This window comes from Anopheles stephensi, unplaced genomic scaffold (genome assembly GCF_013141755.1).
Source record: "Anopheles stephensi strain Indian unplaced genomic scaffold, UCI_ANSTEP_V1.0 ucontig428, whole genome shotgun sequence".
Lineage (NCBI taxonomy): Eukaryota > Metazoa > Arthropoda > Insecta > Diptera > Culicidae > Anopheles > Anopheles stephensi.
This window is the reverse complement of record NW_023405378.1, coordinates 221,038-245,170: the sequence shown is the minus strand read 5'-3', so window position 1 is coordinate 245,170 and position 24,133 is coordinate 221,038. Positions and strand designations below refer to the sequence as shown.

At 46.0% G+C, this 24,133-nt stretch overlaps 3 protein-coding genes across 11 annotated transcripts; 2 read left to right on the top strand and 1 right to left on the bottom strand.

The window, feature by feature from the left end:
• LOC118516998 (probable glycosidase CRH2) lies at positions 1–19,077 on the top strand. 3 transcript variants are annotated; one of them, XR_004908225.1, is made up of 3 exons: positions 1–1,889; positions 8,547–8,604; positions 18,910–19,077. XR_004908225.1 is itself a non-coding variant. In XM_036062832.1 (2 exons), the coding sequence occupies exons 1-2, from the start codon at positions 926–928 to the stop codon at positions 1,864–1,866; spliced, it is 876 nt and encodes a 291-aa protein (XP_035918725.1). In that variant the 5' UTR covers positions 1–925; the 3' UTR covers positions 1,867–2,048. The 3 variants fall into 3 exon arrangements, 1 of the variants encoding a protein (XP_035918725.1); XR_004908224.1 differs by lacking the exon at positions 18,910–19,077 and adding an exon at positions 13,903–14,070; XM_036062832.1 differs by lacking the exons at positions 8,547–8,604; positions 18,910–19,077 and having other exon boundaries at positions 1–969; positions 1,035–2,048.
• LOC118516997 lies at positions 8,833–12,982 on the bottom strand. Of its 7 annotated transcripts, none has more exons than XM_036062825.1 (7): positions 12,808–12,982; positions 12,288–12,741; positions 11,911–12,218; positions 10,581–11,821; positions 10,455–10,488; positions 9,381–10,392; positions 8,833–9,265 (listed from the first exon to the last, which is right to left on the bottom strand). In XM_036062825.1, exons 1-6 carry the CDS (start codon positions 12,968–12,970, stop codon positions 10,346–10,348), a joined length of 2,247 nt encoding a protein of 748 aa, XP_035918718.1. In that variant the 5' UTR covers positions 12,971–12,982; the 3' UTR covers positions 8,833–9,265; positions 9,381–10,345. The 7 variants fall into 7 exon arrangements, with proteins under 7 accessions (XP_035918718.1, XP_035918717.1, XP_035918723.1 ...); XM_036062824.1 differs by having other exon boundaries at positions 9,381–9,571; XM_036062830.1 differs by having other exon boundaries at positions 11,751–11,821.
• Positions 16,963–19,077, top strand: LOC118516999 (probable glycosidase CRH2). Its single transcript, XM_036062833.1, has 2 exons — positions 16,963–17,931; positions 17,997–19,077. Exons 1-2 carry the CDS (start codon positions 17,888–17,890, stop codon positions 18,826–18,828), a joined length of 876 nt encoding a protein of 291 aa, XP_035918726.1. The 5' UTR covers positions 16,963–17,887; the 3' UTR covers positions 18,829–19,077.
• Positions 19,078–24,133: the final 5,056 nt, after the last annotated feature.

Below are 24,133 nucleotides of genomic sequence, written 5' to 3'. Positions count from 1 at the left end.
CTCTTGCAGATTTTTGGATCGAAAAAGGGTATACCCATTTATACTGCAAACAGATTACAACGTTTTGCCCTTATTCTGCAACTTTATGATTTTGATATCGAATACATCCGCACCGATAATTTTGGAAATGCTGATCTACTGTCTAGGCTCATCAGAACGCGATCTCAGCCGGAAGAAGAATACGTCGTAGCGACCATTGAGTTGGAAAAGGATGTACGATCGGTCGCTGTAAATTCATTAAGCTCGCTTCCGCTAAACTTCCAGGACGTCGTATCACACACCCAAGCAGACAGCGTATTGCGTAGTGTTTATCGCTACATTCAACGAGGGTGGCCGCAGCTTTCAGTTCTGGGACAGGAGTTGGCTCGTTACTACCACAGGAGAGAGTCGTTGTCAACGGTAGACGGAAGTATTTTGTTTGGAGAAAGACTAGTCATACCGAGAAGGCTGCGGGAGAGATGTTTGGAGCAGTTCCATCGCGGGCATCCAGGTGTGCAACGGATGAAGGCACTTGCCCGCAGTTACGTGTATTGGCCGTCCATGGATCAGGAGATAGCTGAATGCGTTGGTGCCTGTTCAGCATGCGCAGCAGCAGCCAAGTCGCCGCCACATGAGAACCCAGTGCCATGGGTCAAGTCAACTTTGCCGTGGGAGAGAGTACACATCGACTATGCGGGTCCTATCGACGGGGACTATTTCCTAATAGTAGTCGACGCTTGTACTAAATGGCCGGAGATCATAAGAACAACAAGTATCACGACGTCGACAACGGTTGCTATCCTGCGTGGTCTATTCGCTAGATTCGGAATGCCGACCACCTTGGTCACGGATAACGGAACTCAATTCACCAGCGAAGCATTCCAAGAGTTCTGCAAGGCGAACGGGGTGGATCACAAAAGGACAGCTGCTTTTCATCCTCAGTCAAATGGGCAGGCTGAGCGATTTGTCGACACATTTAAAAGAGCTCTGGTGAAAATAAAGCAGGGAGGAACCACATTGCGGGAAGCCATAGACATATTTCTCCTTACATACAGGACGACTCCAAACGCGCAGCTAGAAGACAGGAAAACACCGGCAGAAAAGATGTTCGGAAGAGTCCTGCGAACAAGCTTCGAACTGCTGCGCCCTCCGACGAAGATGCCTCAACAGTCTGCTGAACGCGCAAGAAGTTTTGAACCGAACGACATGGTGTACGCAAAGGTGTATAGGCGTAATACGTGGATCTGGGTTCCGGCAGTTGTTGTTAAAAGATGTGGGAGTGTAATGTATCTAGTCAAAAGCGATAACCAACGAGTTTTTAGAAGCCATGTTAATCAGTTGCGTCGAAGGGTTATCGCTCGTGATCGTGGGTTGGTGGACAGCGATCATCGCTTACCATTGGATGTCCTGCTGGATTCCTGGAGTTTATCGTCATCGTCATCACCATCTGTGTCATCGTCTTCGTCATCGTCATCACCATCTGTGTCATCGTCTTCGTCATCGTCATCATCGTCTACGTCATTGTCATCGTCTTCGTCATCACCGTCATCATTGTCATCGTCTTCGTTATCACCATCATCGTCTTCGACATCACCATCATCGTCTGCGTCATCGTCTTCGTCATCGCCATCATCATCATCGTCTTCGTCTTCGTCATCACCATCATCATCTGCGACTTGGATATCGGCTAACTCATCGTCATCACAAACAGTGCCGTTACAAACTGCGTCGAAGATTCCATTACAACAGCAAACGATATCCTCGCCGCCTCCTGCTGAATGTCAACGAAGCGGTGATCATCAGGAAGCAGAGCCGGTACCTCCACCTCGCCGCTCTTCGAGGATTAGAAGAGTTCCGCGATGGTTCAACGGGTATCAGCTATCTTGAAGGGGGAGATGTTGCGTACGCAGATGGATGTCGCACGACATGGCTCTCCGGGTTGCTCGCGTCGCGCGACAACATGCGGAGGTGTGCGTGTCAGGTGCGTAAGAGAGGTCAACGCGGGTCACAGCGAACAGCTGACGTGTCCTGCGTCGCTCGGGGACAGTGTGTCGATAGCGAGCAACGGGTTAACAGCTAAAGTCGGGCAAGCGGGTTTTAACGTGTAATAAATGTTCGTTTAAGTTTTAAAGTGTATTTCATGTTGTGTCGTATCAGTGTTCAAGCCGTTTATCCGAAACGCACCCAAGGACATAACACAGGGCTATCACAGAAAACTGCCGGTGGTTTGCTTCCATCAGAGCTCCCAAGGAGGAGAGTGATTAGATGTTATAGGGTCAGCCAGTTCGTCGTTCAGGGGCACGTAGGTAAGTGGTCTCGAATTAAGGATGAGTTCGATCTCCGTGAACGTTGACAGCATTACTTCATCCGTAGGGCGCTTGGTGAACACGAACAGATTCAGTGCCTTCTTCACGGAACGTACCAAACGCTCCCAGCAGCCGCCAAGCTCGGTCATCAGAACGTCGTGATCAACCTCTTCCAAAGCTTCCTTCAACTCACGAGAGGCATGTTGCTCCCGAATAATGAGATCGGTTCCGTAGTCTCGCCGAGGAAGGATGATCGGGTTCCGTGAATTATTCCGTGGGAACGGACAAACATTAGCATACACAAACAAAAACCATCCAAAGTCAGCTCCAATCAAACAAGTCGTATCGCCGACCGCCGACTGTTCCCTGCTCAAGACGAACTTTTCACAGTGTAGCAACGGAGAAGAAAAGCCGATGCGATTTTTGCGGATGCGTGCGGGGAAGCGTGGAAAAACGACGGTACACATTGGTATGGTAAGAACTTCAAGAACAGTTTTCCTTTTCATCCACACCAATAAACCGGGCCCGGTCTGCCGGAGACTGGCGAAGAAGCTTGGATAAATAAACAACGGCACGGCACGGCACATACACACACACACACACACACACACACACACACACAAACACACACACACACACACACACACACACACACACACACACACACACACACATGTACTTGGTTCGTGTGTTTTCCTAGCGGCCCCCGGGAGTCGAGTTTCCCTTTTCGCCGAAGGTTCCGAATCCGGACTACTGTCCGCAGAGGGCATTGCATTCATTCCTTCAAATCGCTTCCATCCATAGCTGTCCCACACGCCGTTTCTGCGAAGGATTTGTTTCCGTTTAGCTTGCGGGGGTATTTTTTCCTATTTGTTTCGATTTTTTTTAACATGTAAATGTCGATGGATTCGCCACATTCCCTGGTGTGGGGTAGGGCAAACAATACGAGCTCGCTTCAACTTTTGCTGTCTTGGCGAAGCATGAGAATTTTAATGGCCCTCTCCAAGAAAAACCTTTCAAACAAATGGTGGAAAACTGACCTCGATAGCGCTAGACGGGTGATCGAATCAACGATCGAAACCCCAAAAAACCAGCACCACAGTCCCCCCCCCCCCCCCCCTTCCGAAACGATCGATAAATTTCGATCGATTTTCCACACCAACGCCGAGAGACGTTTTCCGAAACATAATTCAAATAAATAATATCGCTGTGTCTGGCTAGTGGATCGAAACTCTACGGCCAGAGTCAAAGCAATGGGAAAGCGAACAGGCAGTAAGGTAAGAGATTATCGACCAGCACCTTTCACTGGTCTCCTTTGCCTTCCGTACTCCTCCCTTGGGGGAGTACTCCCCAAATCACTCATCGCCACTGGCTTATGTTTTGTGGACATGGAGAGCGAGAAAAAAGCCAGCAGCAGCAATAGCGAGAGGAGAAAAGAAAGAGCGAAAGAATTTTAAGCGAGATTTTGATTATTACTATGCTGCCTGCCCGAGCTATTCTTCTGCTCGGGAGATGGAGTGTATCACGGAACCGGATTTATGCGGATGCAGACCAATAAAGCAGGTGAAGGCGAACGTTGAAGGGAACCGAATCACGAAACAGCCTCCCATTTGCAAAGGCCCCAACGGAAACCGCCCCGCGGGGAAGAAGGAGATCCATTAGACTGTGACGGCAGCGGAAGGTGAAATTGATTCTTGAAAAACTCGAACGGAAACCGAATTTCTTTCCTTCCTCGTATTTTTCACCATCCAATCTGGGGCCGGGTGAACAGGAAAGGGACGCATTTGGAGGGAGTGAGGACAACCGGAGAGAAGTTTGCGATTGCGATCCGCTTATTTTTAGCCCAACGACGATTTTTAGCAACGACGACTGCCTGACCCGTCTGGCCCGTGCCTTGCCGTGTGTGTTCCTGTTGCCTACCGTGTACGCGAATTTATTACAGCGCCCCGTAACCGTAAGGCCCTGGCGTCTTTTAGCAGGCGTCGTCGGTCTTTTTTTTCCTGATGAGATTCTTCGGGATAAGTTGAAGGGAAGGGAAAGGATTTGCTAAGGTAGGGTCTGCTATTAGTTTCGGAAGGGACAGTTAGGTGAAATTTGGTGAAAGTTTCAGCGCGATTGTGGACTAAATAAATATGGTAAAAATACATTTTGTACTGTCTGGTGATGGTGTTACAATACGTTCCATTGAGAGTAAAGTTTTGTGGATGAAAAAAAAACTGGGAAGCTTTCTTTGTAGACAACAATTAATATTTCAAAAAGTCCTGATCATGTGAGTATCACAAAAGACAGTAAATGTCGTGGAACACTGTTTTCTTCCTGCAGTAAATATTGTTACTCGTAAGAGTTCGACTATTTTTTTCAAATAGCCAGAGGAAAATTTCTAGAACTAGTTTTTCCATCTTCATAAACTACATTATCATGTTCATCCACCTTATTCACTTGATATATTGAACCTCATGAGCAAGAGTAGCAAGTTCATGCCAATAATTCATTCATTCACCGGTCGAGAACGATGAGCGGTTCTGTAATTTGGTGGTGATGGACGATCTTTCGAAGTTCTTCCGACGTATCTTTCTCGGGGTCGACGCGTGCAGGCCACGCATTTTCCGGTTCACAGAGAAACGGCGGTCCCCTAAACCATCGCCCTTGTGCCGATAGGTCCGGCGTCTTAGCTCATTTCGTCCCATCGTCAGCCACGTTCATCTTCGTTGGTATCCAGCGCCATTGACTAGGATCAGTGCTTTCAAGCAGCTCACCTACGCGAAACGCCACGAACTGATTATATCGTCTGTGGTCCGAATGTAGCCAGCTGAGCACATTTTGGAAAGCTTTTGGAAACTTTCGTTTTGTTTTTTTTTTTTTTATGTGGAGTTTCTGTTTTCCAGTCGCTTAAGCATAATGTGTGGCCGACCTTTTACCCGACGTTTAATGCGTGCGCGCCTTTTCGCCTCGAGGACGCGTTTATTTAGACCAACGACGACGGTTTCAGACGTTAAGTGTCATCATTTTTTTTTTTAAACTATGTCGTCGCCTATGAACATGCACATTGTAATATTATTGTACCGGCACCAGTGATGGCACCGACGTACGCGTTGTACAAACAACCAGATCACTCCCATTGGCACTCCTTTTGCCACCGCCGCCGTCGTTTTTAGTCCCCCGTGGGGGTAGTTGTGAAAAAATCACCAATTTTCAGCACTGCCGCATAGACGCACGCCCATACAAAGCTGGCCGCGTTGATCGGGCCCTTCTCAGGCGGCGAGCAGTACTGGCAGCTGTGCGCGCTGTACAAGCCATCATTCCCACTGGCGCACCTTTTCCCAGCATCGCGAATCACCGGCGTCGTTGTTAGTTTCGCCTCACAGTAGTGCGCCAAACACGCGCGTACCCAGCACTGCACTATAAACGCACCGCATTCATACTGGCCCGGCAACGCGGTCGCTTCTCGCACAATATCTGAATATCGAACGGTGCAAGGTAATGATTTGTACGGGTGTAAATAAACAAATGATGTGTGTGTGTGTGTGCGTGATGTGTAAGTTGTGTTCGTTGCGCAGTGCTGTCTGTCCGGCACTGTGTATTGCCCAGGTGCCCATATACTGCTGCTACGGGTAAAACCCAGTCAAGGAACCCGCTTCTGGGTTGGGGGTGGTTGGTGAAGTTTGTGAAGCAATTTTATTCGATCCTTCGATACAATCGCAAAACTGTGTACAATTATCAGACCAAACCATGTGTGTTGTGTTGTTCACGGGCAAAGCTGGTCCCTGGAATGCGGAATGGGAATGCGAATGGGAGGAAACCAAAGCTAGCTTTAGATAGAAATAAAACTACATTTCTATGTAATTGAAACAGTGGCCGTGCAGTGGCTATTTATTGATTATTTTAAATGCGTAATGGTCTATCGTAATGGTAAAGTAATCCTCCGTAATGGCCACCTCGTTCTCGTTCTCGTTGGTCGTTGGCTATTTATGTGCCGAGCGCATGCGTCGTACCGTGGTCCAAAATCTAGCCGGATCTAGCACATTGAGCGGGTGCTGCGCTCGTTGGTATACCGGCGCGCTCTTCGCTCCTAGCATTTCGTCATAGTCCAACAGCAAATGTGGAGCCAGCACCAAAAACAGCTGTTCAGCCCACCCTGGCAGGCGACAGCTGGCAAAGGCTAGCTGCCAACATGGTAGCCCAAGATGCTCGATGCTCATGCGTAAGTAGGTCGTAAAGGAGTCCGCCAACAGTGTCCACTTCCACGATCCCACTTCCAACAAATAAATTTCCGGACGGGTTGTAACATTTGTCTTGTACACCAGTAAAACAAAACCCCTGTCACCTATGCGGTCGAGCTCGAACACAGTTCCCGGTCCTTTCAGTTCGAGGTTCTGGATTTGCGTCAATTTAGGTATGTAGAGGTGGCCTACACGTAATTTTGCGCGCTTCGAATAATTGTAAGTCCAGCTCGTGTGCATCCCATCGGTCGACAGGTAAAAACGCTTCATGTCGTCCGGCATAAAAACGAAATTCTTGTACTCCCAAGCCCTTAAATCTGCCACTGTGCATGGTCCGTTGTCATCTGATGTCACGTTGCTCACTCGCGGCAGTTCGTTCAGTTTGTTCTTCAGTTCACACGTCAGTTGCTCCAGGTGCAACGACGTATCATTACGACGGTTTCCGATCTTACGGCTGGCCATTTTCGATGAAATATGGTGCTGAGATGAGACACAGTGGAAAAAGCGTCTGTTGCACACTTCAGCTTGCTAAATAATGGTTTCAACGCATGCCTGACTTTTACTTATTAATTATTCCTATGGATGGTTTCCAATGTGTGCTGAGATGTGTTTTCAATTCACACTGTCATTATCTAATGTCGTCTAGTAGGCAAACAGAGATTTGCCGTGTTTCTCATGTTTTCAATTTAGTGTTTCGTGTTCCGTGTGCCGGCCTCGCATTCGCCCGTTACACACAGTGTTTGAAAGTGTATGCTCGACGTTAATTCGACGTCTTTCGGCGTTGAAAACACCACAGGCGGGCGGCCTGCCCCCCGGACAGAATTCGGGGGCATCCTGTTACCTCCGCTCGATCCAGTTACCGAATACACGAAAGAAAGCTCGCGCGAGTGATTTGTGTTTGCTGTGCACATCCTGCCAGGCTTACCAACGCGCGTGTGCTGAGTCTCTCCAGCATCCAGGACTGCCTGAGATGCCTGTGCAAGTGGCCATCGCGTGATGGAGAGTGTTTCGTGCGCGTGGATGTCTGCCGGTCTGGCGGGGAGGCAGTGTGCTGTACTTGTTGTTTCACACGCTCTTCTGCTAGACGATACTTCTGGATGCTGAATGCGCGGTACGTCCAGTGCATACGTTGGGTGAGTAGTTTCGCATTCCGCTAACGATGACGGTAATAACATCAACCAAAGTGTTCCGGACACCAACGGATGTGCTTGATTATACTCACGGTGATGTTTTTTTTTGCTCCGTCGCAGGAACGCACAGGAACGGAACATCTAGCCGTCGTTTGACGATGTACGAAACAAGGATTTGGGCATCGGGTAAGAGCGCACATACCGTTCACTTTCGCAAATTCAGCCAAATACTGCCACACGTTCTTAACTACTGTCCGTTTGTTGCAGCTCCCGATCCCGCCACTCGTCCGGGAAGTGGTCCGGGAATCAATATAGTGCTGGAACGCTCTCCTGAAGACACCGGTGTTGAAACGCGGTTGAATTTTTGACCGACCCAACTGACAGACCGTTGGGAACCCTATCAAGTTTCCAACATTGTCCCCCCAAGTGCGCCACGGTTAAATATGTTTGTTAGGCGATAATAAACACCTCAATGCAAAATACGCTCTTCGTGATGACGCAACCTCTCTTTAGCGACTTTATAAACCCGATCTTCGTGATGACACACCTCTCTTTCGCGATTGTACAAACCGTGGCTTCACTTCCCATCTTCTGTCAGTTGCTTTGTGGGTGTGTGTTTGTTTGTTTGTTTGTTTGCAGTTTTTCACTTTCTCTATATTCTGTATTCGACTCTTGCCATGCGGTTTTCTACTAAGCTGATACATCTAAGACTGCTAATTTGTGCGCGGTTCTAACGTAAGTTCCACTGCTCGTTTGTACCGTGGCTTGCCTAACTTGACTGGTTCGAACCACTTGGTTCGTCGGGTAAGTGTGGGTAAGTATTCTGCTAACCATTTCTTCCAGAATAAATCTGCTGAATGCTGCGCCATTCGCCACGACGACCGGATTGTAGCAGGGTGTTGCGTACGCAGATGGATGTCGCACGACATGGCTCTCCGGGTTGCTCGCGTCGCGCGACAACATGCGGAGGTCCCGCTTGACAGGATGTCGCGCAACATGCAAGCTGAAACTCGGGCTGAAAGTCATTCGAGTTTCAGCCTTCTTGAGTGACCGGGCGTGAGCGGCGAGCGTACTCAGCACTCGTTCTCACCATATTCTAATGCTCTCTTTTTCTTTTCTTTCGCTGTATTGGATGCTCCCCGCTCCAAGCACAGCTGTTATGGATATAAAAGAACAATTCTTAGAAACCTAGTTGCAAGGAGCAATTTGCGATGCAATCAAATGTTTTATTCAGTATGTTTACAGCAGCTGGTCGATCAAAACAAAATATTGATAGCGTTTAACCAGCAGTGAAATTTTTACTGAAATTATTAGAAAAGGTATAATAGTTATGAAAAACGAACGTGTGTGAACAATAAATGATAATTAGCGAGTATTTCAACCGTAGCACAATCAGCAGCGATGGCAAACCAGGGTAGCGAACAACCAGCCGCTAATCGATCAGCGTCTGTCGAAGAAAAGTTGGACCGAATTTTGATGACATTAAACCACATGCAGCTAAAGTTGGATGAAAATACGAAAAACGTATCCAAAACAATGAGTGCAGTGGTCACTATGAAATGCCAACTAGATCATCTTATTGATAACTTGGTAGTACCGGCGCCGTCGTCATCAAACATCGATACTGGATCTGTAATGGAAAAAATAACGTCGGAAGAAGATATGAAGCGTTTCAATGAAAAGTTGTCATGTGCGGAGTTTTTTGACGAGGTAAAAACGCGAATGTGTAGTGCAATTTTAGTTACCTTCTACAAGCAGAGGTTACACGAGTTATTGTACGCATTGTTTTGTCAAATGTTTTTGACAAAATGCAGTTGGAGTGGGGATGGCCGGCCTAATCCAAAAATTCCGTTTTATGATAAGACCAACATTTTACGGCTGTTTCAGGAAGTTGCTTCTGTTACGAGTCCAAAGGTAATCGATGCTAAAATTGTTTCTGATTTCATAAAAATGAAATTAAAAAATGCGGCAAGCCGCGTTGCAATGAAACAAAAAATACAATCAATTGCACGTAACCGTTCAAAAGCCAACAAAGAAAATACTAAGTAAGAAAACATCTAATGTTAGTTGTAACAATAGCAACAATGAATTTACAAAGTACTAGTATGAATTTTAAAATGAATTAATGTTAAGTTGTTAATGAATTATAATTGAATTTTATGAATTTTAGTTAAATTAAAACTGAATCGTGAGTTGATATGAAATATTGTTTGTGTTTGTAATAAAATTTAATACCAACCAAAATCTTTCACCATTGCTCTTATATTAGGGTGTAATATGTTTTTAGTATTGTTGAATGTATTTTGTTTTTAATTTGAAATGAATGATGAGGTTAACCATTTTACATGTACGATTGTAATGCGAATTCAAACGAACAACAGTGAAAGGTTTTAAAGATTTCTAAAATCAATATTCTAAAAGATAAATCAAATGATGACAAAAATGTCCCACCTCTTTCCCATGCACAGATTTGACTATTGAACGGATACATAATCTATGAAGTAACGTGGGAATGATTAGAAAAACATGAAGAGCCCACAATTAACATGCTATTGTCTGAAATCTGTGCATTATCGTTATTATTTTTTCTTAGCTAATCACTGTTATCATCATGTGATTTAAGTTTGCAATTAACTAAGAGAGGTTAATGTGATTAGTAAATTAAATCTTACTTAATTTACGTGTTAGTTATTAAATCAAGCAAACTATATTATACATTAAAATCTATTTTTCTAAACGTTGTTATCCACGTTCCACCTGAAAAAAGACATTGAAAGAATTAGATATATTTAAAATACTTATTACTTTATTCAGCTTACCTATGCGGTACACAAGATATTGTATATCCTTGCTCTAAAAAAGAAGTAAAAACATTAATTTACATGTTTAAAAATATCAAAGTCTTGCTACAAAAACTAAAAAGTATGAAGGAGGGGGAAAAATACCGTAGTAGTCGAAGGAATTGTTGGTTGAACAGGGCGGCGGGCAAGCGATTGGGATGGTAAACGTATAGCAACTAATTTGCATTTAATCGTTTGATGGGGCAGCTCCACTCTGCGGCGAGGAGTGTTATTTCTTACTTTATAAATATATAAAGCAGTGGACGATAATTCGACAGGAGAGGTAGTGTCCCCCTCTACCGAAACTTTATACATTTCTTCGCAGCATTCATATTGCAAACCAACTATTGTAAAGGATGATGATGATGATGATGACGATGATGATGATGAAGCTGATTCCTTAGCTTCTAAAAACTGTACAATACAGTTTTCATGACTAAGGAACCATTGGTTTTTAAAATTGGCCGTAAGACAAAAATCATCTCTTACTTGCAAGCCGGAGCCGTTAGCCAACAACTTAGGATAGGTTGGTGTTATTATATGATAAGCCCTCTTAATATTTTCAAACTCTCTACCTCTCGTTATAACCTGCTCTAAACATCTATTGCCTGATCTAATGCAACGTTTAATAAATTGCAAATGGTTTTCAAAAACATAAGCTGAAATTTTATCTAAGGGACCAAACCTATCAACGTCATCATAAATGTGTATAAGGTTGTGGACATTACTGGTTAAGTTACTACGACCATAAAAATTGGCAAAATCTTTTACAAATTTATACAACATCTTTTTAGCAAGCGCCCAAAGATGATGGTGTTTTGTACTGGAGAAAATGGTTATTGCAGAGAAATAGAGCAGGAAATGATTAAAAGCCTCTTCCCACATAAAATCTTTAAACACAATTATGCTAACGTAATGGAGAAACGTGCGGAATTCTGTTGCCTTCCAATACCTAATAAACTTAACGTGCCGTAATCTTCTATTGATTTCTACCGGAAGCTGTGTTGAAATTAGAAAATCAGACACGTTTTCGTGTTGTTGGGCTGTCCATCTTCCAAAATCAAAAAAATTGTGCTCTACTAAACCTCTTGCTATCTTTTTTGTTACCCCGATATCTAATAAATGTAAACGTTCTGCTACAATTGAATCTTTGATCAAATCAAAACAGCTAATATCTTCTAACGGTGATCGCCAACTTTTATGGTGCTCTCTATCTACCCTGTTCCTGAACCCTTCATCTGTACGCAACTCAGCATCCACATCAACAAAAATTACCTTGTTCGCTTCGTGCACTCCAACGCAGGAACATTTCAGGCAGCTATGTTTTCCAACGAAGCTAATGGTAGCTAGAATGAAATATAATCGCCGATATTACCATATTGTCTTGCAAAATTATTATAAGGTGCGCATGCTAAACACATATTTGAATACTTACCGTTGACAAAACAGCGAGCAGGTGAATCCGCGACAAACATGCGTAGTTTAGTATGCACCATTTTATCGCCGAACATCAAACCTCTCTCATGCAGTTCATTTATTTCCGTCACGAGTGGCCGCAAATACTGCTCGATGTTGTCCGGCTTGGTGTATCCGCAATATGCCCCAACTAACATTACCGGGGCTTCTGGCAGTTCCTCAACCTTCATAAGAATTGGCCATAGTTGCCTTGCCGAACTATTATGAAGCGGTAATCCGTCGATGGAAATCTGAAAGGATAATTGATTAACAGGTGGGATATTGTCCCTGAAAAAAAGAAAATATTAATAAAAAAGAACTTAAATCTTATGACAAAGTGAACCTATGTGTACTTACTGAAAATAGTTTCTTAACGCTGTTTCGATTCCCCTGTACCAATATTGCCCTCCCGAGATTGGTTGAATTTCCAAACCGACTTGGGAAGGCGTTTTCAGCAAGGTGCGCGAATCCGTTGGCAGCAACACATTTAGTTTTCTTCGAAGTAGGGCCAGTATCATGTTGACGGTTGACCGCGATAAATTCTTCGTGACGGCAATATAACGAAGCCCTTCTGCCAGCGTTATGTTATCGAAGAAACTATAGGTGGTGTCGCTCTCCATGTATATATCTTCTACATCGTCCTGACAATCGTTGTCCTCGTGCACGTCGAAATCCATATCGGCTTCCTGATCCACGGAACTATACTGAACGCCTCTTTCATCACCTGCTACACCTCCCGAAGAATTTATAGTGATCTTCTCGGTGTGATTGCCCGAAACGCTTTGACCTGTTGCAGCGTGCAATGTTTCAACTGCAAAATAAACACAAATTACACGTCATTTTTATCATATTTAATGTAGTATTTACACGTGCTTACCAGTAGTGTTAGCATCCAGCTCCGGCCTTTGTACACTGGATACAACGCTTGGCCCCGGAAGATTGGCTTGCTGCTCCGCTTGCCATTCACGTTCTAACTGTTCCATGTACTGACGGCGTTTTTTGAACAAGCTTCCATCAGTCCGCATTTTTTTCGAAGCCATTGCTTTTTTCCACTTCACGGTTGTACCAAGTAGAAATAGAAACATTTTAGTGAAAAACTATACACAATTTCATTAGGTTGGGTACCTACCGACTATTTGGTTCACTGCACTAGTACGATCAAACACTTTCGCGCATGCGAATACACTTAAACTCGTTCAATAGCCACACGCTAAAGTTTATTTCACCAAAAACACTATAAAAGAATGATATTTGTATTTAAAATATAAAATTTTAAGCTTTATAATCCACTTTCATGCGCACCAAGCCAAGCCAAGTTGAAAACTGTTTATCTACCTGCGATCTGTCAAAATGGATCTTCAAGCAAGCGAGCCAACCATAAATGTCACTATAGGATAGCTCGAATAAACCGTCATAAAAATTCGTGCAGATTTTTTCTGAATTCATATCTGTCAGAAGTAGATGACAACAACGAATCAAACGGTTTATTTCATATTTTGGAATAATCTATAAAATTTTATTCATTGATTTTGATCGTTAATATTCTTAACTTGACTTCAACAGTTTTATTCATTTTACCAAATTTCGCCAATTATCCGCCCATAGTTTCTTTCCTAATGTTGGTAAACATTCTATCACAAGTGTGAATTTCCAACACATAGAACGAGAGAGCATTCAGGAGTAGCGTAGAGTGGTGGACTATGTGAGAGTGCGAGAGTGTGAGCCGAGCGCAAGGCGAAATTTTTCGAACACCTCAACGGAACGAGCGTTCCGGAATAGAGAGGGAAGGTAGTATCGAGGTGGAGTGTGAGGGTAGCTTATGCTCAGGAAGAAAATTCGGCAAACACACTACTGGTGGAAGCGTTCAGGCATGAAGTGGGATGGCGGAGTGCGAGTAAGTTGCGCGATCGCTCGAAAGTGTGGGTCAGGGGTAGCGAGAGGCATCAAAATGAGTTACTCTCTGTCATGCGGGGTGTGCGTGTCAGGTGCGTAAGAGAGGTCAACGCGGGTCACAGCGAACAGCTGACGTGTCCTGCGTCGCTCGGGGACAGTGTGTCGATAGCGAGCAACGGGTTAACAGCCAAAGTCGGGCAAGCGGGTTTTAACGTGTAATAAATGTTCGTTTAAGTTTTAAAGTGTATTTCATGTTGTGTCGTATCAGTGTTCAAGCCGTTTATCCGAAACGCACCCAAGGACATAACAACTGGCGACGAGGAAACGGAACGTCCAAACCCAGCAACACGCATCAATTCGAGCCACCATCGCATTTCATCGAAGCGAAGCGACGCCGCGTCCCAAGCAGAATCCGCCATTGAGAACGCCAAACCGAAATGGAACCGAACCATATGGATTTCACCGTAGAAGAAGATCCCAGGCGTCTTTCTAATCCAAGGCAAGCACCGCCAAGTGTAGCAAATAATTACAACGGTGCTCCTATTTTTCAGCCAGTTAATGCCGCCCCCGACTCGAACGACAACGCTGCGCTATTACATATGATGCAGCTGATGCAGCAACAGATGGCCCAGCAACAGGAGCTAGTGATGCAGCTCATGAGGCGAAATGCACCACCGAGCCACAATGCCGAAGCACCGGCGGAATCAACTCAAAACTTCATAGCAAGGTCAGTAACAGAATATGTGTACGAACCAGATGAGCACAAAACGTTCGCCGCTTGGTATGCTAGATACGAGGAGCTTTTTGTTAAAGATGCAGCGCACGTTGACGACGCAGCGAAAGTCAGAATGCTTTTGCGGAAGTTGGGCACAGCAGAGCATGAGCGGTATTCGAATTTTGTGCTCCCGCAGCATCCTCGCGATTTTTCTTTCAAAGACACAGTGAGTAAACTAAAGACGCTTTTTGGCCCAAAAGAGACGGTTCTGAGCAAGCGATACAAATGTTTAAGGATTGAAAAAGCTCGTACGGAAGATATAATGGCTTACGCGTGTCGAGTGAATCGTGCTTGTGAAGATTTTGAGCTGAAGGCGTTGTCGGAGAACCAGCTAAAAGCATTAGTTTTCGTGTGTGGTCTTAAAAGTGAGCGTGACATTGAATTTCGTACCAGGCTGCTAAACAGAATCGAGAAAAACAGCGAAATCACATTGGAACAGTTGGCGTCGGAATGCCAGATGATTATTAACGTGCACGCCGACAGCACAATGATAGCAGATGAGAACAAAAGAGTAGCAGCGTTAACAAAATGGCCGTCAAAACGAAATATGCCGCCGAAAGAGCATGGCGCACCACGCTTTCAAAATGGCTCAGGTCCATCTGGTGATAAGCCCAAAAACCCATGCTGGCTTTGCGGTACGCAGCATTGGGTACGCGAGTGTGCATATAAAACTCACAAATGCAGGCAATGCGGCAGAATAGGACATAAGGATGGTTTTTGCCGTAACAGAGGGTACCAGCAAAAGAATAATTACAGAAGATCAGCCGTAAAAGTGGTTCGAGTGAATGCATGCGTTGTGACAAGTAGAAGGAAATACGTCACAGTTTCAGTGAACGGAAAGCCAGTGCGTTTACAGTTGGATACAGCATCAGACATCACCGTCATAGGCCAGCATACGTGGCAGCAGCTAGGAAAGCCACCGCTCAGGCATCCAACAGTGAAAGCGCTTACAGCATCAGGCTCACAGTTCCAACTGATAGGAGAATTTTCTGCACCTCTCGTGATCCGGAACGTGAAACGAATGGCGACTGTTCGTGTGGCAATGGTGGATGTGCAGCTGTTGGGGACAGATGTGATTGATCTTTTTGAGCTAGAGTCTGTTCCAATGAGCGTTTTCTGTAACAACGTAGTCACAACAGCAGCAAGAGCGTCGTCATCGGTTTTTGAAAGAATGTATCCGGAAGTTTTGGCGAATCGGGGTTGTGTACGAAAGCACAGGTGCCGTTACGGTTAAAGGAAGGAGTTCGGCCCGTATTCCGCCCGAAGAGACCAGTAGCCTATGCGATGAGAGAGATAGTAGAAAAGGAACTGGATAGGCTGGAAGCAAATGGAGTAATTACGCCGGTTAACTATGCTGACTGGGCAGCGCCCGTTGTGATCGTAAGAAAAGCAAATGGAAAGATTCGAATATGCGGAGATTATTCTACTGGATTAAATCAGGCTTTGCAACCGCATGAATACCCACTACCCATCCCGGAAGATATTTTTACCAAGTTGGCACATAGCAAGATTTTTACAACGATTGACCTCACGGATGCTTTTACTCAGGTGCAGGTAGAAGAAAAGTTTAGGCCATTGCTTACCATAAACACTCATCGAGGCCTTTATCAGTACAATCGACTCCCGCCTGGAATTAAAATAGCACCTGCAGTATTCCAGCAACTGATTGATACCATGTTAGCGGGCATGAGCAAAGTATGTGGCTATATGGATGATTTAATCATCGGTGGTCTGACACAAGAAGAGCACGACGCAAATGTTAGAGAGGTTTTAAGTCGCATTAGAGAGTACGGATTCACGATACGAGCAGACAAATGCATTTTTGGCATGAAGCAGATCCGGTATCTTGGGCACATTATTGATGGAAACGGCATACGCCCAGACCCAAAGAAGATCGAGGCAATTGTTAACATGTCACCACCTGTAAACACGTCAGAAGTACGTTCATTTGTAGGAGCTATCAACTACTACAGCAAGTTTGTGCCGAGAATGAGAGATCTCAGATACCCATTGGATAGCCTCCTCAAGCACGGCGAGCAGTTTCGTTGGACGAAACAATGTGCAGAAAGTTTTCAAAAATTCAAGGAGATACTCTCATCAGACCTTTTGCTCACCCATTATGACCCGAAAGCAGACATCATCGTCTCAGCTGATGCATCATCAGTGGGTTTAGGAGCCACAATAAGCCACAAATTCCGCGACGGTACAGTAAAAGTGGTTCAGCACGCATCAAGAGCGCTCACCGAGACAGAGATGAACTACAGCCAGATAGACCGCGAAGGTCTTGCAATCATTTTCGCGGTAACAAAATTTCATAAAATGTTGTATGGCCGGCATTTTAAGTTGCAGACTGATCACCGACCACTCTTGCAGATTTTTGGATCGAAAAAGGGTATACCCATTTATACTGCAAACAGATTACAACGTTTTGCCCTTATTCTGCAACTTTATGATTTTGATATCGAATACATCCGCACCGATAATTTTGGAAATGCTGATCTACTGTCTAGGCTCATCAGAACGCGATCTCAGCCGGAAGAAGAATACGTCGTAGCGACCATTGAGTTGGAAAAGGATGTACGATCGGTCGCTGTAAATTCATTAAGCTCGCTTCCGCTAAACTTCCAGGACGTCGTATCACACACCCAAGCAGACAGCGTATTGCGTAGTGTTTATCGCTACATTCAACGAGGGTGGCCGCAGCTTTCAGTTCTGGGACAGGAGTTGGCTCGTTACTACCACAGGAGAGAGTCGTTGTCAACGGTAGACGGAAGTATTTTGTTTGGAGAAAGACTAGTCATACCGAGAAGGCTGCGGGAGAGATGTTTGGAGCAGTTCCATCGCGGGCATCCAGGTGTGCAACGGATGAAGGCACTTGCCCGCAGTTACGTGTATTGGCCGTCCATGGATCAGGAGATAGCTGAATGCGTTGGTGCCTGTTCAGCATGCGCAGCAGCAGCCAAGTCGCCGCCACATGAGAACCCAGTGCCATGGGTCAAGTCAACTTTGCCGTGGGAGAGAGTACACATCGACTATGCGGGTCCTATCGACGGGGACTATTTCCTAATAGTAGTCGACGCTTGTACTAAATGGCCGGAGATCATAAGAACAACAAGTATCACGACGTCGACAACGGTTGCTATCCTGCGTGGTCTATTCGCTAGATTCGGAATGCCGACCACCTTGGTCACGGATAACGGAACTCAATTCACCAGCGAAGCATTCCAAGAGTTCTGCAAGGCGAACGGGGTGGATCACAAAAGGACAGCTGCTTTTCATCCTCAGTCAAATGGGCAGGCTGAGCGATTTGTCGACACATTTAAAAGAGCTCTGGTGAAAATAAAGCAGGGAGGAACCACATTGCGGGAAGCCATAGACATATTTCTCCTTACATACAGGACGACTCCAAACGCGCAGCTAGAAGACAGGAAAACACCGGCAGAAAAGATGTTCGGAAGAGTCCTGCGAACAAGCTTCGAACTGCTGCGCCCTCCGACGAAGATGCCTCAACAGTCTGCTGAACGCGCAAGAAGTTTTGAACCGAACGACATGGTGTACGCAAAGGTGTATAGGCGTAATACGTGGATCTGGGTTCCGGCAGTTGTTGTTAAAAGATGTGGGAGTGTAATGTATCTAGTCAAAAGCGATAACCAACGAGTTTTTAGAAGCCATGTTAATCAGTTGCGTCGAAGGGTTATCGCTCGTGATCGTGGGTTGGTGGACAGCGATCATCGCTTACCATTGGATGTCCTGCTGGATTCCTGGAGTTTATCGTCATCGTCATCACCATCTGTGTCATCGTCTTCGTCATCGTCATCACCATCTGTGTCATCGTCTTCGTCATCGTCATCATCGTCTACGTCATTGTCATCGTCTTCGTCATCACCGTCATCATTGTCATCGTCTTCGTTATCACCATCATCGTCTTCGACATCACCATCATCGTCTGCGTCATCGTCTTCGTCATCGCCATCATCATCATCGTCTTCGTCTTCGTCATCACCATCATCATCTGCGACTTGGATATCGGCTAACTCATCGTCATCACAAACAGTGCCGTTACAAACTGCGTCGAAGATTCCATTACAACAGCAAACGATATCCTCGCCGCCTCCTGCTGAATGTCAACGAAGCGGTGATCATCAGGAAGCAGAGCCGGTACCTCCACCTCGCCGCTCTTCGAGGATTAGAAGAGTTCCGCGATGGTTCAACGGGTATCAGCTATCTTGAAGGGGGAGATGTTGCGTACGCAGATGGATGTCGCACGACATGGCTCTCCGGGTTGCTCGCGTCGCGCGACAACATGCGGAGGTGTGCGTGTCAGGTGCGTAAGAGAGGTCAACGCGGGTCACAGCGAACAGCTGACGTGTCCTGCGTCGCTCGGGGACAGTGTGTCGATAGCGAGCAACGGGTTAACAGCCAAAGTCGGGCAAGCGGGTTTTAACGTGTAATAAATGTTCGTTTAAGTTTTAAAGTGTATTTCATGTTGTGTCGTATCAGTGTTCAAGCCGTTTATCCGAAACGCACCCAAGGACATAACACAGGGCTATCACAGAAAACTGCCGGTGGTTTGCTTCCATCAGAGCTCCCAAGGAGGAGAGTGATTAGATGTTATAGGGTCAGCCAGTTCGTCGTTCAGGGGCACGTAGGTAAGTGGTCTCGAATTAAGGATGAGTTCGATCTCCGTGAACGTTGACAGCATTACTTCATCCGTAGGGCGCTTGGTGAACACGAACAGATTCAGTGCCTTCTTCACGGAACGTACCAAACGCTCCCAGCAGCCGCCAAGCTCGGTCATCAGAACGTCGTGATCAACCTCTTCCAAAGCTTCCTTCAACTCACGAGAGGCATGTTGCTCCCGAATAATGAGATCGGTTCCGTAGTCTCGCCGAGGAAGGATGATCGGGTTCCGTGAATTATTCCGTGGGAACGGACAAACATTAGCATACACAAACAAAAACCATCCAAAGTCAGCTCCAATCAAACAAGTCGTATCGCCGACCGCCGACTGTTCCCTGCTCAAGACGAACTTTTCACAGTGTAGCAACGGAGAAGAAAAGCCGATGCGATTTTTGCGGATGCGTGCGGGGAAGCGTGGAAAAACGACGGTACACATTGGTATGGTAAGAACTTCAAGAACAGTTTTCCTTTTCATCCACACCAATAAACCGGGCCCGGTCTGCCGGAGACTGGCGAAGAAGCTTGGATAAATAAACAACGGCACGGCACGGCACATACACACACACACACACACACACACACACACACACACACACACACACACACACACACACACACACACACACACACACACACACACACACACACACACACACACACACACACACACACACACACACACACACACACACACACACACATGTACTTGGTTCGTGTGTTTTCCTAGCGGCCCCCGGGAGTCGAGTTTCCCTTTTCGCCGAAGGTTCCGAATCCGGACTACTGTCCGCAGAGGGCATTGCATTCATTCCTTCAAATCGCTTCCATCCATAGCTGTCCCACACGCCGTTTCTGCGAAGGATTTGTTTCCGTTTAGCTTGCGGGGGTATTTTTTCCTATTTGTTTCGATTTTTTTTAACATGTAAATGTCGATGGATTCGCCACATTCCCTGGTGTGGGGTAGGGCAAACAATACGAGCTCGCTTCAACTTTTGCTGTCTTGGCGAAGCATGAGAATTTTAATGGCCCTCTCCAAGAAAAACCTTTCAAACAAATGGTGGAAAACTGACCTCGATAGCGCTAGACGGGTGATCGAATCAACGATCGAAACCCCAAAAAACCAGCACCACAGTCCCCCCCCCCCTCCCCCTTCCGAAACGATCGATAAATTTCGATCGATTTTCCACACCAACGCCGAGAGACGTTTTCCGAAACATAATTCAAATAAATAATATCGCTGTGTCTGGCTAGTGGATCGAAACTCTACGGCCAGAGTCAAAGCAATGGGAAAGCGAACAGGCAGTAAGGTAAGAGATTATCGACCAGCACCTTTCACTGGTCTCCTTTGCCTTCCGTACTCCTCCCTTGGGGGAGTACTCCCCAAATCACTCATCGCCACTGGCTTATGTTTTGTGGACATGGAGAGCGAGAAAAAAGCCAGCAGCAGCAATAGCGAGAGGAGAAAAGAAAGAGCGAAAGAATTTTAAGCGAGATTTTGATTATTACTATGCTGCCTGCCCGAGCTATTCTTCTGCTCGGGAGATGGAGTGTATCACGGAACCGGATTTATGCGGATGCAGACCAATAAAGCAGGTGAAGGCGAACGTTGAAGGGAACCGAATCACGAAACAGCCTCCCATTTGCAAAGGCCCCAACGGAAACCGCCCCGCGGGGAAGAAGGAGATCCATTAGACTGTGACGGCAGCGGAAGGTGAAATTGATTCTTGAAAAACTCGAACGGAAACCGAATTTCTTTCCTTCCTCGTATTTTTCACCATCCAATCTGGGGCCGGGTGAACAGGAAAGGGACGCATTTGGAGGGAGTGAGGACAACCGGAGAGAAGTTTGCGATTGCGATCCGCTTATTTTTAGCCCAACGACGATTTTTAGCAACGACGACTGCCTGACCCGTCTGGCCCGTGCCTTGCCGTGTGTGTTCCTGTTGCCTACCGTGTACGCGAATTTATTACAGCGCCCCGTAACCGTAAGGCCCTGGCGTCTTTTAGCAGGCGTCGTCGGTCTTTTTTTTCCTGATGAGATTCTTCGGGATAAGTTGAAGGGAAGGGAAAGGATTTGCTAAGGTAGGGTCTGCTATTAGTTTCGGAAGGGACAGTTAGGTGAAATTTGGTGAAAGTTTCAGCGCGATTGTGGACTAAATAAATATGGTAAAAATACATTTTGTACTGTCTGGTGATGGTGTTACAATACGTTCCATTGAGAGTAAAGTTTTGTGGATGAAAAAAAAACTGGGAAGCTTTCTTTGTAGACAACAATTAATATTTCAAAAAGTCCTGATCATGTGAGTATCACAAAAGACAGTAAATGTCGTGGAACACTGTTTTCTTCCTGCAGTAAATATTGTTACTCGTAAGAGTTCGACTATTTTTTTCAAATAGCCAGAGGAAAATTTCTAGAACTAGTTTTTCCATCTTCATAAACTACATTATCATGTTCATCCACCTTATTCACTTGATATATTGAACCTCATGAGCAAGAGTAGCAAGTTCATGCCAATAATTCATTCATTCACCGGTCGAGAACGATGAGCGGTTCTGTAATTTGGTGGTGATGGACGATCTTTCGAAGTTCTTCCGACGTATCTTTCTCGGGGTCGACGCGTGCAGGCCACGCATTTTCCGGTTCACAGAGAAACGGCGGTCCCCTAAACCATCGCCCTTGTGCCGATAGGTCCGGCGTCTTAGCTCATTTCGTCCCATCGTCAGCCACGTTCATCTTCGTTGGTATCCAGCGCCATTGACTAGGATCAGTGCTTTCAAGCAGCTCACCTACGCGAAACGCCACGAACTGATTATATCGTCTGTGGTCCGAATGTAGCCAGCTGAGCACATTTTGGAAAGCTTTTGGAAACTTTCGTTTTGTTTTTTTTTTTTTTTATGTGGAGTTTCTGTTTTCCAGTCGCTTAAGCATAATGTGTGGCCGACCTTTTACCCGACGTTTAATGCGTGCGCGCCTTTTCGCCTCGAGGACGCGTTTATTTAGACCAACGACGACGGTTTCAGACGTTAAGTGTCATCATTTTTTTTTTTAAACTATGTCGTCGCCTATGAACATGCACATTGTAATATTATTGTACCGGCACCAGTGATGGCACCGACGTACGCGTTGTACAAACAACCAGATCACTCCCATTGGCACTCCTTTTGCCACCGCCGCCGTCGTTTTTAGTCCCCCGTGGGGGTAGTTGTGAAAAAATCACCAATTTTCAACACTGCCGCATAGACGCACGCCCATACAAAGCTGGCCGCGTTGATCGGGCCCTTCTCAGACGGCGAGCAGTACTTGCAGCTGTGCGCGCTGTACAAGCCATCATTCCCACTGGCGCACCTTTTCCCAGCATCGCGAATCACCGGCGTCGTTGTTAGTTTCGCCTCACAGTAGTGCGCCAAACACGCGCGTACCCAGCACTGCACTATAAACGCACCGCATTCATACTGGCCCGGCAACGCGGTCGCTTCTCGCACAATATCTGAATATCGAACGGTGCAAGGTAATGATTTGTACGGGTGTAAATAAACAAATGATGTGTGTGTGTGTGTGCGTGATGTGTAAGTTGTGTTCGTTGCGCAGTGCTGTCTGTCCGGCACTGTGTATTGCCCAGGTGCCCATATACTGCTGCTACGGGTAAAACCCAGTCAAGGAACCCGCTTCTGGGTTGGGGGTGGTTGGTGAAGTTTGTGAAGCAATTTTATTCGATCCTTCGATACAATCGCAAAACTGTGTACAATTATCAGACCAAACCATGTGTGTTGTGTTGTTCACGGGCAAAGCTGGTCCCTGGAATGCGGAATGGGAATGCGAATGGGAGGAAACCAAAGCTAGCTTTAGATAGAAATAAAACTACATTTCTATGTAATTGAAACAGTGGCCGTGCAGTGGCTATTTATTGATTATTTTAAATGCGTAATGGTCTATCGTAATGGTAAAGTAATCCTCCGTAATGGCCACCTCGTTCTCGTTCTCGTTGGTCGTTGGCTATTTATGTGCCGAGCGCATGCGTCGTACCGTGGTCCAAAATCTAGCCGGATCTAGCACATTGAGCGGGTGCTGCGCTCGTTGGTATACCGGCGCGCTCTTCGCTCCTAGCATTTCGTCATAGTCCAACAGCAAATGTGGAGCCAGCACCAAAAACAGCTGTTCAGCCCACCCTGGCAGGCGACAGCTGGCAAAGGCTAGCTGCCAACATGGTAGCCCAAGATGCTCGATGCTCATGCGTAAGTAGGTCGTAAAGGAGTCCGCCAACAGTGTCCACTTCCACGATCCCACTTCCAACAAATAAATTTCCGGACGGGTTGTAACATTTGTCTTGTACACCAGTAAAACAAAACCCCTGTCACCTATGCGGTCGAGCTCGAACACAGTTCCCGGTCCTTTCAGTTCGAGGTTCTGGATTTGCGTCAATTTAGGTATGTAGAGGTGGCCTACACGTAATTTTGCGCGCTTCGAATAATTGTAAGTCCAGCTCGTGTGCATCCCATCGGTCGACAGGTAAAAACGCTTCATGTCGTCCGGCATAAAAACGAAATTCTTGTACTCCCAAGCCCTTAAATCTGCCACTGTGCATGGTCCGTTGTCATCTGATGTCACGTTGCTCACTCGCGGCAGTTCGTTCAGTTTGTTCTTCAGTTCACACGTCAGTTGCTCCAGGTGCAACGACGTATCATTACGACGGTTTCCGATCTTACGGCTGGCCATTTTCGATGAAATATGGTGCTGAGATGAGACACAGTGGAAAAAGCGTCTGTTGCACACTTCAGCTTGCTAAATAATGGTTTCAACGCATGCCTGACTTTTACTTATTAATTATTCCTATGGATGGTTTCCAATGTGTGCTGAGATG

Excerpts from the sequence above, each read along its gene's own strand:
- LOC118516999 (XM_036062833.1), top strand. The coding sequence starts at position 17,888 with ATGGGCAGGCTGAGCGATTTGTCGACACATTTAAAAGAGCTCTG. Across the intron at positions 17,932-17,996 it reads ACACATTTAAAAGAGCTCTG|GACGACTCCAAACGCGCAGC; the intron begins GTGAAAATAAAG and ends CCTTACATACAG.
- LOC118516998 (XM_036062832.1), top strand. The coding sequence starts at position 926 with ATGGGCAGGCTGAGCGATTTGTCGACACATTTAAAAGAGCTCTG. Across the intron at positions 970-1,034 it reads ACACATTTAAAAGAGCTCTG|GACGACTCCAAACGCGCAGC; the intron begins GTGAAAATAAAG and ends CCTTACATACAG.
- LOC118516997 (XM_036062824.1), bottom strand. The coding sequence starts at position 12,970 with ATGGCTTCGAAAAAAATGCGGACTGATGGAAGCTTGTTCAAAAAACGC. Across the intron at positions 12,219-12,287 it reads GCGTTAAGAAACTATTTTCA|GGACAATATCCCACCTGTTA; the intron begins GTAAGTACACAT and ends TCTTTTTTTCAG. Across the intron at positions 10,489-10,580 it reads CAATTCCTTCGACTACTACG|AGCAAGGATATACAATATCT; the intron begins GTATTTTTCCCC and ends CTTCTTTTTTAG.